We start from the raw sequence: 19,180 nt of genomic DNA, 5'->3' as shown, positions 1-19,180 counted from the left end.
AGGGCGATTTCTGCCTCTATTGGTTTTGACTGTATTTGCTTTTATTGGCTGTAAGTAAAAGCTGGTGTTTGGAATTGCCCAACTGCTTGTGTACGTGATGTCCTCCTACTGGACAATAAGATATGCGAGCATCCAGTGGGCACATGAGAACAAAGTAGTGATCTTGTGGAGAGGGTGTTTAGAAGGGATTTGGCTAAAGACAGGTAAACTGTGTGGTATGCCAGTTAAACACTGGCTAGGGAAAGAGAATGGGGTTCTAACAGTGAAGGAGCATCAACTGTACAGGCGAAAGAAAGGGATATGTGATAAGCGTCAGCACACAGAACACCCTGCTTTTCTTTAAAACAGCATTATAGGAAAATACTTCTCAATACTGAAAATGTTAATGTGGTTCTCCCACTTGATATTAGAGACAAAATTAAAAATGGAGCAGAAGGAACTTTTAGTGCAAGTTTGCTGTAAATCAGATTGAAGGAATTTCTTGTTAAACATTATTTTGAACTAATCAGTTACCATTAAGTAACAAGTCAACTTCTATGGTCATCTTCTTTGTCAATTCTTCCCTTCATTGATAAGTTTTCAATCTTCCAGTTCTCACTTGTTTCCAGAAAGGAGGAATTAAACTGCCATTCAATTTTTAATTTTTAATGTATTCATTTTAGTAAATACTCTGTTCATGGCTGAGTGTGCTGTGAACTGATGGTCCTTTTCTTTCTTCTTATGACTTGAGATGATGAGTCGTTGAGCAGAAAGCAAGTATCGAGTTTGAAAAAATGTGAAAAGACAGGATGAAAACGAGTATAGCCACTTCTGAAGAAAAGTGAGAAATTGCAAATATTCCTCAATTCACTCCAAAAGACTTTTCAGATTAAATAAGACACAGCCTAAATGGACTACTCAACAAACCAGGTACACAACTATTAGAATTTGATCCAGTCCAACGTTTAGTTGATTTGGATGATGACTACACAGCATGGGAATGAAAAGAAAAATCCAACAATTTTATATTTGCAACTGATTCACAACAGATCCATTTTGTATCTGCCAAAGTTGAATTTCACGCCTATTTGCTTCAGTTGCTATGTGTGGAACTGTCTATGGCCAATGTAAAAACACTTTGTCTCAGGGGATTTTCTCACCCCTTGGGATTTGGTTTACTTTTCTAAAAATGGTAAATTAGTCTGCTTCATACACAGAGATTTTCAAAGAACCAATGAGACTGGTTTTGACAGAAACTGGTTCATCTAAATTACATCCTCGAAATAAGTCTAAAGAAATTCCACATTTGTGCAGACTAGTCCTGTGTGTCACAATTAAAACCTGGACTGGGATAATGAAACTCTATTGCTTCGGGCACTAACAGATACAGATAAAACACAATTAACACTATCAGTTAATATCGTATATGCCCATTTTAAACAAGATACAAGAAGTAGTGTTGCATTACATTATCCGGAGATTTTGCTTGATACCAAGGTTTTTATCCTTTTACGGCCACCAAGGGAAACTGAACTAACCCTACAGGTCTTGATAGAGAAATGAAATATTTAGTGAATTTGGTGAAAAGAGGGTAATTTCAATTGGTCAAGAGCATTTGTCTGTTCAAATAGTTTCTGTTTCATTCAAGTTTTTTTGTCATTCAATGAACAGTGTTTGAACCAAATATATGCAACTGTGACATAAAAATATGTTGCATGCAAAATATTTGTAACTTTGGACAAACTCATTAAACATGCCAGAGCTGTTGGCACAGCACGGTAAAAACTGCAAATCCTCTTGCAAGGATGCCTGCCTTGAAGAAGTTTTCATCCTCTCTCTACAAGAATCTCAGGGAGTCCCTCTCCCACTGCAACTCCCAGGTCATTTCCTCTGCCCTGAAGCTCTTCAACCATGTCGTGAAGCAAACTTCCAGCTCCGCACTGGCCCCTTGACTTGTCCGACCTGCCTAGCTCCTTTTCCACCTATCCACTCCACCCTCTCCTCCCTGACCTATCACCTTCATCTCCTCCCCCACTCATCCATTGTACTCTATGCTACTCTCTCCCCACCCCCACCCTCCTCTCCACGCTTCAGGCTCTCTGCCTTTATTCCTGATGAAGGGCTTTTGCTCGAAACGTCGATTTCGCTGCTTGTTGGATGCTGCCTGAATTGCTGTGCTCTTCCAGCACCACTGATCCAGAATGTTGGCACAGCACCTTGAATGACTGGATGGTAATGCATACAGCCAAGGCCAGAGCAAAACTCTGAATTCAGACTGTTCTCATATCTCAACACTAATCTCTATTTTCAGGTAAAACAGAGTGGGAGGCACAGTGGTTAGCACTGCTGCCTCACAGCGCCGGAGACCCGGGTTCAATTCCCGCCTCAGGCGACTGACTGTGGAGTTTGCACGTTCTCCCCGTGTCTGCTCCGGTTTCCTCCCACAGTCCAAAGATGTGCAGGTCAAGTGAATTGGCCATGCTAAATTGCCCGCAGTTTATGTAGGATAAATGTAGGGGTATGGGTATGGGTGGGTTGCGCTTCTGCGGGTCGGTGTGGACTTATTGGGCCGAAGGGCCTGTTTCCACACTGTAATGTAATCTAATCTAATCTAAAAGAACAATACTGTATCTTTTTCTAACATTTCAAACTACTGCTTTTAAACTAGATAAAAATACAAACATATGAAAAGGCGAAGAGAAAAATGGTACATAGATTGCTCTTTCTACCCAGCCACTCTTTGAAATTTGCACAAAGTTTTCATAAGATGTTTCGAAATCCAACAAGATTGATCACAACTGTGGTTGATTAACATTTTAATTCATAACCGCAGAGTTGCTAAAGAAAGATTCTTACATATTGCACAAAAGAAAAAAGAATGTTTGAAATAGGCAATAAAAGAAAATGTCATACACAGCTGGCATTGAAAAATAACATTTGGGTTGACCTATTTGAACAGCATTTTCTAGTTTTTGATAAGGTATGTTCAATTATCTGAAACATTATGTCTCATTCAAGCTGCTACCTAAAAACTATTCATCCAAAAGCAAAGGTGTATCGATACAATGTGTAAGAGGGTTAGAATACGGTTTCATACTGACAATTCCTCTTCCTGCATGTACCTTATCATCAAATGATCTGCCAGATTCCCACTAGACACTTTAGTATAACGCTAGGGAGAAAAAAATCCAAAAGGAGATAAAAAGATGCCCAATGCTATAAGCATTTCCCACTAACCACTCCAAAACTGCATCAACAAGACACCTACTCAAATAAGGTTTGCAGTATTATTGTCCCATGAAAAGACATGTATCTCAGAAATACTTAACCAGCAAAGCCACAGGAGAAAACAGCTACTAAAGCTGTTTCAGTCATAACATGAAAGAGGGAATTAAGTAAATATTTTAAAAATTCAAAGATGCATTAAAAAATACATTTGGAATAGCCTCCTATAGGTAAATTAGAATGGAGCACAGCCTGTCTTCGTCCTACAAATACCTATTTTGGGAGGCTGCCATGTTAATATTGCAGTGGCATCTTGGTACAATGTTGCCTGGATCGCTACGCCAACTGAACATTTGTTTTAAGTTTTTTTAAAATGTGGTTTTCCAAACTGACAGACTAGTATCAAAGAAGAACAGTTTTACTTTTACTGCTCCTTACCAACTAATACATCTGCTTCAAAGATAGCATTGACTATGAGGAGGCACAGTTCTTAGCTTATTCTGTGATCTCTGAGGTGGGTGGACATAACACACCCCTGACCCCAATTCTGATGAAATATTTAAACAGGGAGTGGTGTCTTTGTGTAATTGAGTCCTGCCTAAATTGCTTCCCTCCTACACATTCAAATAACAGTGGGATTGCATTGCCAAGTTTGGTTCTCATATCACTAATGTGAAGCTAGAACCAGCACAGCCGAAATTGCAAAATAATTGCTCCCTTGTCAATGCCTTTACCTATTCATTTCTAATAATCCACACTCTTAGTATAAAGGTGTAACAGGGCTGATCATACTTAAAGTACATCACAATATTGTTTCTCAAATATGTTTGAACGAGAGGCCTTAATTAAATACAGTTTAAAAAATACAGATGATCTAAAATTCTTTTCCACTGTAAAAAGAATATACAATGTATAATTAAATTGGTTTTAAAAATATAACAAGTGCAAAAGTATATGTAAGTGTGCAAAAATATAAAAAATAAATATATTAGAATAAAGCTTGTATGAATACATAGTTAATCCCTCCAATATCAAGTGGTACAATCAAATTCATTCAAAAACGACTGCAGCAACAGTTCCCCATATAATCAAGAACATCTTTAATAGCAGTTTTATAACATTGCAAAGATGATGTTTTGGTCTCCTAATAAATTTGGTATGCACATGTCATTATTGAGACTTTGCTGTAGGAGAGATAGATTATTGTCTCAGATAGGGCGCACTGCATCCACACCATGACCGTAACTGTTTCATCTACACTCGTTAAGCTAGTGCATTTGAAGTCCTTTTGCTTTGTGACAATATAAAACTTATTCTAGAATATTTTCTAGTCAACCGGTTCAGATATGCTATGACATGCTTCTGGATCAAGTGGGACATGAATGTGGCCTTCCAGGCTCAGAGGTAGAGACATTGCCACTATGCCTCAAGAACAGTAAATTTATTCCACACTGTCCTGTGAGACACATCCAAGCCAAGTAAACCTGATAAATTTTAAATCTGTAAACTGTTTCATTACTTTAGGAGAGACAGAAAACAAATTTCTGTAATGCCAGTTAAATATCCATGACTCTATTTTTAAAAATCATAAATTTCAACTCCCAACCAATTGCATACTCAAATGACACATCCACGTTCCTAGCAATACAACTGCTTCAGTAAACTCTAAGCTATTTTGATTACCACTATCAAATCTGATTTCAATAGTCAAAAAGAAAAAGGGGGCATATGCAAGATTAAGGAAACTAAAGACAGGCAGAGTCCTCGAAAAATACAAAGATAGCAGGAAAGAACTTATACAATGAATTAGGATATCTAGAAGGGGCCACGAAATATCTTTGACAAACTGGATTAAGGAAAAGCCCAAGGAATTTTATACATACATAAGCAGCAAGAGGTTAGCTAAGGAAAGGTTAGATTCACACAAGGACAAAGGAGGGAACTTAAGCATGGAGCTGAAGGAAGTGGGTGAGGTCTTTAATGTTTAGAAGGTTATGGGGAGATCTAATAAAAACATAGAAGATAATGCATGGCTTAGAAAGGGTGGACACTGGGAAGTTGTCTCTGTTAGGCAGAGATACTAGAACCGGTGGGCAGTCTTAGAATTAGAGGGGGTCAATTTAGAATGAAAATGAAGAGACATTTCTTCAGCCCCAGAGTGGTGGACTTGTGGAATTCATTGCCACGGAGTGCAGTGGAGGCCGGGACGTTAAAGATCTTCAAGACAGAGATTGATAAATTCTTGATTTCGCAATGAATTAAGGGCTATGGGGAGAATGCGGGTAAGTGCAGTTGAAATGCCCATCAGCCATGATTAAATGGCGGAGTGGTCTAGATGGGCCGAATGGCCGTACTTCCACTCCTATATCTTATGGTCTTAATGAATACTTTGCATTGGTATTTACAAAGGAGAAGGACATGGCAGATGGTGAGACCTGTGAGGGATATGTTGATATTCTAGGAGATGTCAATAAGGTGATGGTGTTGGGTGCTTTGGGACATGGAAGCACACCGCTTCTATTTCTCCATTCTACAAAAAGACACTGTTGTGGTCTCTGGTAATTTTTTGGTGGTGTTGGTGTCAACAGTCTTTGTCCCCCTGGATCGTCTTGCCCCTTCCTCCCCTCCATCCCCGTTAATAAACCTTATCTTTGGGCTGGCCACCAATGCAAAGAATGGCCAAGAAAATAAAAAGAGAAAGATTAGAGAATGAGATAAAGCATGTTGGAAATATAAAAACAGAAGGTAAGAGTGTTGATAAGTATTTAAAACAGAAAAGAGTTGGCAATGTGAATGTTGGTCTTAGAGGAAGTGAGACTAGAGAATTAATAGTAATGAGAGAAGAACTGAACAGGAATTTTGCATCAGTTTTCACCGGAGAGGATACATGTAAGAGTGCAAAAACAGTGATAAGTCAGGAAATGGAAGGGAAGGACAAATTCAGGAAAAATCATAATTACCAGGTAAATGGTACAGACTAAATTATTAGATTTGTAATTTGACAAACACTTGGGGCCTCAGAGTGGTGGACTTGTGGAATTCATTGCCATGGAGCGCAGAGATGACACAAAGGTAAATCGGAAAGTATGTTGTAAAGAGAACAAAAGGAAGTTTACAAAACAAATGTACTCTGGGGATTCTATGCTTCTATAGAAATAGGTTAAGTAAGGGTTCAAGGCTATGGCAAATGGAGTATAATGTAGGAAAATGTGAAATGGTCCATTTTGACTGAAAAAATGTTTATAAACAGTGAAAGATTATTGAGCTCTGAGATGCAGAGGGACCTGGATACCCTTGTGCATAAATTAAGAAAGGTTAGTATGCAGGTCTTGCAAATAATTAGGGATGCTGATAAGACAGCATCTGAAGTAATGAACAAAGTATTGATAGATAAATACATCTGAAGCAGTTTAGAGAAGATTGATTAGACTCATATCTACAGTGGAGGGGAAAGGGGATTAACTTTAGAGAAAATGTTAATTGGGTTGGATTGTATCCAATGGAATTTAGAAAATTAAGATGTGGTTGATGTTTAGATGTAGAGAGGATGTTTCCTGCTATGGGAGAACCGAGAACTAGGAGTCATTGTTTCAAAATCATGGGTTGTCCATGTAAAAGAGAGATGAGGCACATTTCTTTCTCTCAGAGGGTCTCTGAAAATGTGGTGGCAGCAAAGTCTGAATATTTCTAAAACAAACAGATTCTTGTTCAGCAAGATGCTGAAAGTTTATCAGGGGTTGCAATCAGATCAGCCATGATTTATTCAATGGCAAAGCAGGATCAAGGTGTTACTCCTGCTCCTACTTCCTATGTTTTCCTGTTCACTCTGACCGTTAGGCATAACACTACACTGTCTTAAACAAAGCATTCTGCTTGATCGGTGTTCAATTAAACCCCTCTGCTAATTTAAACCAGACACAGAGAAGCTCATCTTGCGCCATAATATGTTAAAGTTTGACAGGCAAAGGACTATCATTTTATTCTTTAAGTCCAACAGAGAATATTAAAACTACTATTTCCAATTCCTTTCTCTTAAATCTATCTTTTACCCCAATTAAGATTTACAAAAAAAAAATCACGTGTTAAAACAAGTCAGCTTTGTTGATTTTCCTCTGTAGATTTTCCTGGGTCATCTCTTCTTCAGTCTTCTGCTGCACAACCTTTTTTATTTGATTAGATTACTTAGTGTGGAAACAGGCCCTTTGGCCCAACAAGTCAACACCGCCCCGCCGAAGCACAACCCACCCAGACTCATTCCCCTACATTTACCCCTGCATCTAACACTACGAGCAATTTAGCATGGCCAATTCACCTGACCTGCACATTTTTGGACTGTGGGAGGAAACCGGAGCACCCAGAGGAAACCCACGCAGACACGGGGAGAATGTGCAAACTCCACACAGTCAGTCGCCTGAGGCGGGAATTGAACCCGGGTCTCTGGCGCTGTGAGGCAGCAGTGCTAACCACTGTGCCGCCATGCTGTCCTTATGGACAGGTACCTTTCAGAGAGCTGTTTGCCCAGCAGTCTATATTTGTTGGTGGCTTGGCAATTCTTCCTCTAACTGTTCAAAATGTCCTGTTTTATACCCCAAAACATCAGATCACTTAATTAGTTTGATGTCATCAAAGCATTAAATTCAAATTTGATTGGATTTTGGTATCTGGAGCATAATTTAAACTGATTGGCCAAATTTGAATTTGTTTTTGTTCCATGGCAACACAATCCCAGCTATTTGTTTCAACCAAGTGTTACGTTTTTACCTTGCTTGGCACTCTATACTTTTGGTCAGTCCTTGCTAGCTTCCTCTCTCTCTTAAAGGTACAGTACACACCTACACCCTTCATAATATTCACAACGTTAAACATTTACTCCACCACCAATATTCATTGGCAGCACTGTGTATAAAATACATGATGTATTCAACAACTCCTTCACCAGCAGCTTCCAAACATGTGAACTCTATCACCAAGAATAAGAACAACAGACACATGGGAGCATCACTACCAAATCCCCCTCCAAGTCACAGGCCATCCACCACAGTGACCCAGTGACAATGACGGAATGGAAAAAGGATGGAAATACTCCACAGTTGAAGCAGATGTGTAAAGAGTATGTTTTGGGTCTGTGACCTTTCATCAGAACTGGTATATGGAGAGATGTAATAGGTTTTAAGCCAGAGATGAGTGGAACAAAAACAAGAGGAGAGTCTGTAAAAATCAGGTTGGCCTTCGGATTCAAAACGGAAAGGAAATGGTAAGAAACAAAAAATAAAACCCAACATGTGCCTACAGCAAATGCATTGCAGACTTGAAGAAATAAAAACAAAATCAAAACAAGCACTGATTTCTGGTAAAGTAAAATCAGGAAAAGTAATTCATGTAGCCAATCTAATCACACTTTCTTGCTGGGTGAGGTAGGTAAAAATCACTCACTAAGTCATTTATTACCTGCTCTACACTTCTAAAAATAAAAAACAAACACTAATTTAGGAAATTAGTAGAGAGAAACAGTGGAATTTAGATGAAAGACACTGAAAAATAGACAGAGTCGCACATATTGTAGAAGTAAGGATATTTCATTACTTCTCTTTCCTTGATCAGAAGATCAGGCCACAGGTATGATTTGGGAGTGGATAGAAGCACAAAAACAAGTTTTACCTTCACTTTTCCCATTTGCAATCTCAGGAGAGAACTGCTGAAAGACAAACTTTTATTTTTTCCTATTACTTTAGGTTGTGGTGGTCTGTTACCGCTCATTCAGGGAGTCTGAGTGATGTGGCAACTTTTACGTGCAAGTTCTGTATAGTGTTAAAGAGGCTCCAATGATTTATCACATAGTTGACCAGGAATCTCTCCCATTCTTTCTACTTACCATTAGCTATGTTGAAAGTGTTTGCAGATTGATAGTTAACCAGTTTGGCTGTGTTATGAACTTGGGCATCACAGCCTACTTGGGACTTGAACTTCGAGTTTCGGGTTTAGAGTCAGGGATGCTACCCATTGTGCCAGAGAGCATCTAATTAATTCTGGCTGCAGGAATTAATTGAGCATTAAATAATGAGGTAGTACATTATTCCAAAATTGTTCAGCATTAAGTTTTTCTTTAACACTTATATTTTGCTTTGCATCTGAATGTTCCTTGCAAATAACATGTTTTGACTTATCTTTCGTTTTCTGTTTTTCTCCAATTGCATTGTTGCCTTCTATTTTACATGCTGCTTTAATTAACTGGTTTCCTTCATCCTCTGCTTTATTGCTTTTACCTTCTTCATTTTCAGCACTACCATCTTCCTCTTCTTCCATACTTTTCTTTTCTTCATCTACCTCTTCATCTTCCCAGCTCTCTCCATCCTCATATTGGCCTCTACTGACCTTGTTTTTATTGTCATAACTCTTGTTTTCTTCATTTTCATTGCCCTGATTGACAAAGTCTTCAACTTCCTCTTCCTCATCTCCATAACTCTCATCTTTCTTTGAATCATCTTCATAATCCTGATCATCCTCTTCCTCAGCTTCAGTGCCCTCACCCTCCTCCTCCTCAGCTTCGGTACCCTCCCCCTCCTCCTCAGTACCCTCACCCTCCTCCTCCTCACCTTCGGTACCCTCACCCTCCTCCGCCTCTTCCTCTTCACCTTCTGTAGCCTCACCCTCCTCTTCACCTTCAGTAGCCTCACCCTCTTCTTCACCTTCAGTAGCCTCACCCTCCTCTTCACCTTCAGTAACCTCACTCTCCTCTTCATCTTCAGTAACCTCACTCTCCTCTTCCTCACCTTCACTGCCCTCGCCCTCCTCTTCCTCTCCTTCACCGTCCTCGCCCTCCTCTTCCTCTCCTTCACCGTCCTCGCCCTCCTCTTCCTCTCCTTCACCGTCCTCGCCCTCCTCCTCACCTTCACCGCCCTCACCCTCCTCCTCACCTTCACTGCCCTCGACCTCCTCTTCCTCACCTTCACTGCCCTCGCCTTCCTCTTCCTCACCTTCACCGCCCTCACCCTCTTCTTCCTCACCTTCACTGCCCTCGCTCTCCTCTTCCTCACCTTTATCGCCCTCACCCTCATCTCCATCTCCTTCACTGCCCTCACCTTCCTCTCCCTCTCCTTCACTGCCCTCACCCTCCTCTCCCTGAACATCACTGCCTTCACCTTCCTCTCCCTCAACATCATTGCCGTCATCCTCCTCGCCCTCAACATCACTGCCCTCATCCTCCTCGCCCTCAACATCACTGCCCTCACCTTCCTCTTCTTCATCCTCATCTTCCTCAACTTCATCTTGCTCAGATTTATCTTCCTCATTGCTCTCAGCTTTCTCTTTCTCATCCTCACTTTCCTCTTCTTTATCACTACACTCTTCCTCATTATAACTTTCACCTTCCTTTTCATCTTCTCCTCTCTCACATTCCTCATCTTCATTTTCCTCAGTCTCATCATCTTCTCTGATGTGATCTTCATCATCACTCCAATCTTCCTCTTCATTGTTCTCATCTTCTTCATCACTATTATCACTTTCATAGTCTCCATATTTCTTATCCTCACTTTCTGCAGTACCATTTTCTCTACTATTACCTTCCTCAACACAGTCTGCTTGTTTCTCTATTACTTCTGCGTTGATTCCAGCTTTTCTTCTCTCACTTTCAAATGCACCTTCATTATCCCCATCTTCATCACCTCCTGTTCTCCTACTTTCAACTTCTTGGTTAATTCTGTTTCTTTTAGTTTTATGTTGAACAATGTCTTCTGCTTCTTGACTTCGCTCAACATTTATAATTTTATCGGTAGTTGTACTCTCTTCAGTTTGGTCCCAATTGCATTCAGCACTCATATCATCTGTTATGGAATGTCTCTTACTGAAGTTTATATCATCATCTCCAGCAGCTTCATTGTCTTCATTTTCCTCAATTTGCTTTCCTCCCTCTGTATTTGTACTTTCCTCTAATAATGCATCCACTGCAATAGCCCTATTCATTACTTTATTGCCTAATTTCAGAATTTGTTTTTGTAACATATTTTCTTCTCCCATTTCTTCATTTAAAATTCCCTCTAAATCATCTTGTACCTGCTTTTCATAATGTATAAACTTGCTTTTTATTTGTCCCTTTCCCTTCTTTTCTACAAAATAATTACATGGATGATGTTTCATTGATTTATTACCTTTAGGACTATTTCTATTTGTTTTTTTAATGTTATTGTCTGCACTACTATTTCTATGCTTGTTGACATTATTCTTATTTCCTTCTTTGGCTTTCCTGTTGAACATAAATACTCCCTTTCCTGCTGCTCCTTCTCTATGTTTTGGAATGTTTTCATCAGATTGCTTTGTGGGCAAAATTGTAGTTGGTTTGGTTTTTCTGTTAATTGTTTTAAGAGGTATTTCAGTTTTGGGGGTTGTATCACCGTGAGACAATTCAAAGGTCGCTTCAAAAGTCTTGCTCGATACTTTGTCGATCCCAGCCATGCCAGAATAGATTATGGACTTTGGTTTAACAAGTACACCATTGGCTTGTGCTACATTAATGTCCACTGTACTTTGTTTTTCATTCATTATCCCACTGTCATATGTACCTTGGGAATGTCTTTCTGTGGCTGATAGGTTCAATTTAGCTACAATATTTTCTTTGGCTGTTTTTCCCTCCTTTCTTACAGTTTTACTTGTACATATGGTAAGGTTTTCATCTCCCACTTCTTCAAGCATACTTGTGTGCAAACTTAATCTTGGAGACTGAGCCTGCAGTGGAACCTTTGTAGGCTTTTTAACCTGGAGCTTAATATTATGATCAGTCTTTCTTTGTCCACCCTTACCAGAATTTTCAACTTTCTTCTACTCCAGATGAAAAGCAATGAATGGAAAGGAGAAAAGAAAATTACTAAGAAGTACATTTTAAAATAAATAGAGGCAAACTTAATCCCCACACAGCTTATGAATAGTAAATAATAAACAGAAGAATTAGCATGAAAACAGAGAAAACACAAAATTACATATGGAATGGATTAAATAAAAAAAGGAAGCTGACAGATTAAGTTAAGATATGTGGTTGTCAATTGAACTGCATAAATGATCTCAAATTGTGCTAAACATGATAATCAACAATAATATAATTCAAAGGCCTCATGAAGGCATCAAAAATACTAATCATACTCTGTCAGAACAAAAAAGTACTTCTCTGCACTAATTTGAGACAATACTAACATACTTTTCTCAATATTCTGAAAAAGGTAGTAAAGGCAAAAAAAATGAAGTTGTTTCTTCAGATGAGTCAGAGAATTTTCCACAAAAGCATCATATTACTGTGTACATCAAGAGTGATGAACACTGAATCTATACATAGTATTTAGCGATTTAAAAAGGCATTTGCAGTATTACATTATTTAAAACCTGTGAATATAAACCTCTAAAAGAATAGCATTTTTAATTGCTTTGTTCTAAACTGTGTGAAGAACTAAACTCCACACAGTGGTTTCACCCTTGGAGGAGTGGTTTTTCTATTCAATAATTGCTTTATGATGAAATAATTTAAATAGACATTTAATCAAAGTTATCTATTAATAACTGATTTCCAAGTTTAGATCAGGAAAATCCACATCGTTCTTACCCGTTCCTTGTGAAGTGGTGATAAGGTCAGAGTCTGATCATGAGGATTCACCATCACTGTATGTGTCTGAAAAGCAAATATTGTACAATAAATTTACATGTACTTCAGCATAATCAGATCATCAATACAAAATTATGACCATCAACAAAATAGATATTCAGAACTTATGTAATCACAGACATATTAAAATTAAGCGTCTAAAAATTAGTTCTACATGGCAATCTGGAACATTCAGAAGTTCCTATTAATTATGTTGTTTTGTTGGATTTTTTTTAATGTCAAGGATATCGTACAGGTTCCATGCAAACTTGCCCATACAAACAGTGAACCTATGACCACGCGAAAGGAAACTGCACCCACACTATCACAGCATCTGTAGCCTTGTAAGAGGCTGAATCATTGCTGGTCTTTTTTAATTCAACAGAATGGGCACCACAGTAAGGCCAGCATTTATAGAATCATTGTATCGCTACACTGTGGAAACAGGCCGTTTGGCCACACCATCCCTCTGAAGAGATTGTAGTGATTGGATACAGTTGAGTGTTAATATTATTTTAGAGGATAGTTAAGATTCACCCACCTAAGCTTGATCAGGTATAGCTGCAGACTTCCTTCAAGGATGTTAATATAGTCATACAGTCATAGAGATATACAGCACGGAAACAGACGCTTCTGAACAACTTGTCCATGCTGACCAGGTATGCTAAATAAATCTAGTTCCATTTGCCAGCATTTTGTCCATACCCCTCTAAACCCTTCCTATTCATGTACCCATCCAGATGACTTTTAAATGTTGTAATTGTACCAGCCTCCACCACTTCCTCTGGCAGTTTATTCCATATTTGAACCACCCTCTGCATGAAGACGTTGCCCCTTAGATTCCTTTTAAAGCTTTCTACTCTCACCATAAACTATACTCTCCTGTTTTGGACTCCCCCACTCCGGGGAAAAGACCTTGTCTATATACCCTATCCCTGACATTCATGATTTTAGAAGCCTCTATAAAGTCACCTCTCAACCTCTGATGCTCCAGGGAAAATAGCCCCAGTCTATTCAACTCCTTCCTATACCTCAAACCCCGGCAACATCAGAAAAGTAAATCTGTTCTGAACCCTTTCAAGTTTCATAACGTCCTTCTTATAGCAGGAAAACCAAAATTGCACAGAGTATTTCAATAGTGGCCTAACCAACGTTCTGTTCAGCCACAACATGACCTCTCAACTCTATAGTCAATGCACTGACCAATAAAGGCAAGCATACAAAATGCCGTCTTCACTATCTTATCTGCCTATGACCAATTTCAAGGAACTATGCACCTGCACTGCAAGGTGTCTTTGTTCAGCAACACCCGTCAGGGCCTAAACATTAAGTGTACAAGTCCTGTCCTGATTTGCCTTTCCAAAATGCAGAACCTCACATTTATCGAAATTAAATTCCATCTGTCAGTCCTCGGCCCATTGGCCCGACTAATCAAGATCCCATTGTACTGAGATAAGTAATAAAGCACAATATTTATTTTCACAACTGTCTAGTAATTATATGCTACTATACTATACTGATACTAGTAATCACTATTGTGGGATTTGAAATCCAGATCCAAGGATACGTGTCCTGTCAAAAGGACGGGTAGCTGGGCAGAGAAGATGGGCTTGCCTCGTTAGTAATAAATCAAATTAAATCGATAGCAAGTGATGTAGAGGTGGAAAGCGTAGATCTGTCTGGGTAATGTTGAGGAACCTCAAAGGAAAAGGTTTGCAGCTATGTACAGGCATCCTAGCAGTAGTCAGGATGTGAAGAAGAAAATAAAGCAGGAGATAGAAAAGGCATGTAAGAATCATGGTGGACTCAGTATGAAGGTGAACTTGGAAAATCAGGCTGCTTACAGATCTCATGGAAAGAAATTTGTGGAATGTCTGCGAGATGATCCTTAGAAACAGTTTGTGGTACAGCCTATCATGAAACAGGCAATTCTGGATTTTGTGATGTATAATGAGGCAGACTTGATTAGGGACCTTAAGGTGAAGGAACCGTTAGGGGGTTCTCTGCTATTTCCCTCTTCTCCATGATAAATTCTCCTGTCTCCACCTGGAATGGGTCATAGCTTGACTTTTCCTTTAACACCTAAAGAAGTTGTTAGAATCTGTATTTGTTTCTCATTAGCTTGCATTTATATTCCCTTTCACTTTATTGGTTTCTTGGTCATAACTTGCTAGTTCTAAACTGCTTTCAAACCTTATGAATTGTCTTTTAATAATGAGCAATTTTAGCAATAAAGAACAGTCCCCAGTTGATTTATAGGATCAAGTTAGATGCTTAAATCTGTATTACTTAGACTTAAAGTGAAGATGAAGAGTGTGCCATGGCAACAAGTAAAGTGGAAGAGAAACTGCAGCCATATAAGGTGGAAAAGAACAACACAGGTGGTGGGTTGAGTCTGATTTAGCAGTTTAAGGAAAGTTGAGTTTATCTTACCATTACTTTTTGTGTGAAGATGTTACTTCAGTGTTTGCAAGTGGACTAGATGGAGGATTGTAAAGGAATGGAATAAAGAATACAGAATTCTTAGGGCATATGTAGTCACATAAGACTGGACACAGTAAGGCCCCCACATGAAATGCTGAACCCTTTGCATCTTGGACCACAGATAGCATGCTTTGTATACTAAGTGCTATAGCCCTCTTTGTCCACCTCACTATGCTCTTCCATATCAAATGACGAGTCCTGTTGTCATCCTCCTGCATCTTCATTCCTTTCTGTTGAACAGCAGTATGCATTTTACACAGCAGGCCATAATTATTCTGCAGACACTGGCTGATGAGTATTGTATGAATCTCTAAATGTCTCTAAATGTACACATTCCAACTCTCTACCCAATGGCAGCTTTTAATACAACGTATAGGTGACTGCCCTATATACTTCGTGATTTCTTTACTTGACAATCTAAATTGCTGAAATTCAGCTTCTCAGACACATCAAAGATGATGAGCTCCTATGTGGATCCATGAGATAAATAAGAAAATTTGCATGTCCATCTCCTCTACTGCAGCAAACTCTGCAGCTTTCTTGCAGTTCCCTCTTTACTACCTCTATTGTACCTGCCTTCATCATATCCTCAGGCACTGCATTCAAGATCTTAACCAACAGAACTATTTTCATGAATCCTTTCTGCACTGTGAACTTTTAATCTTGTCCTAGGCAATAAATATTCTGAGGAAATTCATAAGTATCACCCAAATTTCAAACAACAAACTACAACAACTAGTATTTACATATTACCTTTAAACATAATAAAATTTTCCAAGGGGGAATGTAAAGCCAAATTTGACACCAAGTTGCAGAAATAGACATTAAGCGGATGACCAAAAACTTGGCTAGAGATTTAAAGAAGGAAAGAGAGCTATAGAGGTGGAGGTGGAGTTTGAGAGTTAGGACAGCAGTTGAATGCAGGACTGCAATCCAATGGTGGAGTGGTTGGAATTCTTAAAAGGCCAGAAACATGAGCACTGACATCAGATAACTGTTAGGCTGGAGAAAATTACAATGATAAGAGATATAAGACCATACAGATATTTGAAAACAAATAAGTGAAGTTAAAAACTGAGGCATTGCTTAACTGGGGAACAATGCAGCTAAGTGGACACAAGGGCGATTGGTGAACAGGAGTTGGAGCAAGACGGGGCATAATTTTGCATAACCTGAAGTTTATAGAAGGTAGAATATGGAATGTTGAAATAATCAATTAAATTGAAAGAGGTAACTAAAACATGGATGAAGCTTTCAGTCACAGATGATCTGAGGCAGAAACAAAGTCAAGTAGTCTTATAGCAAGTCATTTATCAATGCTTACAAAGATTTGAAGAGTAAAACTTTAAGGAATTAAATGCAAAATACCTTCCGTTGTCTCTAAATTGTTTTTCCCTGGTGAGTTTTCCTTCCCCTCTTTTTTTTTCCCTCAGATGATGAGAGCAAGATGTCCTGTAGTGCCTGACCCAAGTTGCTACATTGATTTCATCATCTCTACCAGCCTGCTACAATCAATTAGTTTAATTATCCTAGTTTCTACTGATCAGTTGCTCACTGGTGAAATCAGTGTTATTGGGAGAAACACCAAATTTAAGATTAGATTACTTACAGTGTGGAAACAGGCCCTTCGGCCCGACTAGTCCACACCGCCCCGCCGAAGCGCAACCCACCCATACCCCTACATTTACCCCTTACCTAACACTACGGGCAATTTAGCATGGCCAATTCACCTAACCTGCACATCTTTGGACTGTGGGAGGAAACCAGAGCACCCGGAGGAAACCCACGCAGACACGGGGAGAACGTACAAACTCCACACAGTTAGTCGCCTGAGGCGGGAATTGAACCTGGGTCTCTGGCGCTGTGAGGCAGCAGTGCTAACCACTGTGCCACCGTGCCACCCATCAAGATTTAATCAAGATTTTTGTTACTATGCATTGATCTGGTAGAAATGCAAACTATACAAAAATGTGTGTTGTTAAACAATTATTCATACATGAAACCATTCCAGACCATTCACAAATCACGCAGAATCTTTAGCCCTGGAACAGGGCGTTCTGTTTAACCAGAGCTGAAAATATGTTGCTGGAAAAGTGCAGCTGGAAGAAGGGCTCATGCCCGAAACATCGATTCTCCTGCTCCTTGGATGCTGCCTGACCTGCTGCGCTTTTCCAGCAACACATTTTCAGCTCTGATCTCCAGCATCTGCAGTCCTCACTTTCTCCCATTCTGTTTAACCAGTCCACTCCATATGAACCTGCTCCTACTATAATTGCTTCTTCATATCCTTCTATATTGTTTGTTGTGCAGACATGAAGCCTTTGCCTAAATCTTTCAATGCCATCTGCTTTAACTGTCTTCATGTGATAGCAAGTTTCACAATATCATCACTCTCTGTAAAGAAAGTCTTCTTAAATAAAGTATTTCATCTGTTAGAGATTGAATTATATTCATATTCTTTTGTTCTAGACTCATCCACAAGTGGAAACTGGTCCTTCACACCCACACTGGCAAACTTCGTCATAATTCAAAGAAACATCTATCAAGTGTCCACTTCACCAGAAATAAAACATCCCCAATCTATTCAATTATGCTTGTACAATTCAGCTTCTAAATTCCAATAAGACGATTTTAATCACTTTCTCCTGCCCTTCAAGGTTCTCTCTCTAATATGGGGATCAGAACTGCACACAATAGTCCAATAGTGAGCTAATGATGGTTCTTTTTAAATTTAACATTACATCCCTGTTTTATACTCTTATTCCTCTAGAAATGAGCACCAGTACTTTATGAACTTCATTGAGCAAATTTATCTTTATTCCTAGATCATTTTGTTTCGTGACTCAACCTTTTGACTCTTAGCTTCCTTAGTTTTGTAACCAAAATGAACCATCTCATACTTTGGTATATTAAAATACATAAATCATATATTAATCATTACCACCCTAACATTACAATATCCTGGAATGACCTTACCATGTTCAACAAATCACTGGTGTCACCAAGGCCTTTTTCATTTTCATCTTCAGATTGTTCATCAGCAGAACTTTTTTCAACACTTTTGATCTCCTTGATCCCGGAAACTTAAAAAAAAAGATTAATATTTAGTATCAATAATGAATTAAATCAAAGTCAGTATATCGATATATTCCATGTGTACACAAATGTAGAACTAACTTGCAAGTGTAATGTTGCAGTGTATTGGTTATTTGGAAATAACTTTCTCACTAACATACCTTACCAATACTGCAGCACCAAAATAGAGAGGAGTCTGTCACGTTACATTAATTTGATATTTGAAACTTTTATAATTTGGTATGGTCTAGATTTAAAATCATAAAGAGATATAATTTTCTTCACATTCTGCCTCTATTTCCTGAAAAGCTATATGCCTTAAAATGTTCCAGACTTGTCAAAAATTTTCATTTAATTTGGAATATTAGCATTATAGTACATATACAAACACAGCCTTCTGTTCTGAGACAGCTTAATCTCCACGTGATTTAATTTAATCTGCTGCCAAATCAGTTTTGTTTTATGAAGGCTCAAACACATAATACAACATAATAGTTTTGGGTGGACGAGAGACAAGAAAAATATTCCACGTTATCTTAAGATTTAAATGTTTGGATGGCAGAGTAGTGCCTGACCCAAGTTGCCAAATTCGTATGGAAGTCTCATCATCTCTACCAGCCTGCTACAATCAATTGTTTCTATGGATCAGTCGCTCATTGGTGAAATCAGTTGTTGGGAGAACCACCAAATCCAGCTTTTAAAACACATGCCATGTTTTTAAATTCAGCTTAGTTAGCTTTTAATGCCTACATAAGTATCTTTACTTTGATTACTAAATGTTGTAAATGGATCAGA

The 19,180-nt window shown here is 38.8% G+C and overlaps 1 protein-coding gene across 3 annotated transcripts in view; it reads right to left on the bottom strand.

Moving 5' to 3' along the window:
• The window catches only part of LOC122555125 (X-linked retinitis pigmentosa GTPase regulator), a 96,956-nt gene that overhangs the window by 34,748 nt on the left and 43,028 nt on the right, over positions 1 to 19,180 (bottom strand). For 2 of the 3 annotated variants that reach the window (XM_043700829.2, XM_087992847.1), the window contains exons 12-13: positions 18,287 to 18,393; positions 12,788 to 12,853 (exon numbers count right to left, since the gene is read on the bottom strand). In XM_043700829.2, the coding sequence (XP_043556764.2) occupies positions 12,788 to 12,853; positions 18,287 to 18,393 (173 nt within the window). Of the gene's footprint in view, positions 1 to 2,784; positions 12,016 to 12,787; positions 12,854 to 18,286; positions 18,394 to 19,180 lie in introns of those variants that run through there. The other variant, XM_087992846.1, reaches the window with a different exon arrangement.

This window comes from Chiloscyllium plagiosum, unplaced genomic scaffold, assembly GCF_037043375.1.
Source record: "Chiloscyllium plagiosum isolate Xiang-an unplaced genomic scaffold, Cpla_swu_hap1 HiC_scaffold_12, whole genome shotgun sequence".
NCBI classification, from domain to species: Eukaryota; Metazoa; Chordata; class Chondrichthyes; order Orectolobiformes; family Hemiscylliidae; genus Chiloscyllium; species Chiloscyllium plagiosum.
This window is presented reverse-complemented; position numbering and strand designations above follow the sequence as displayed.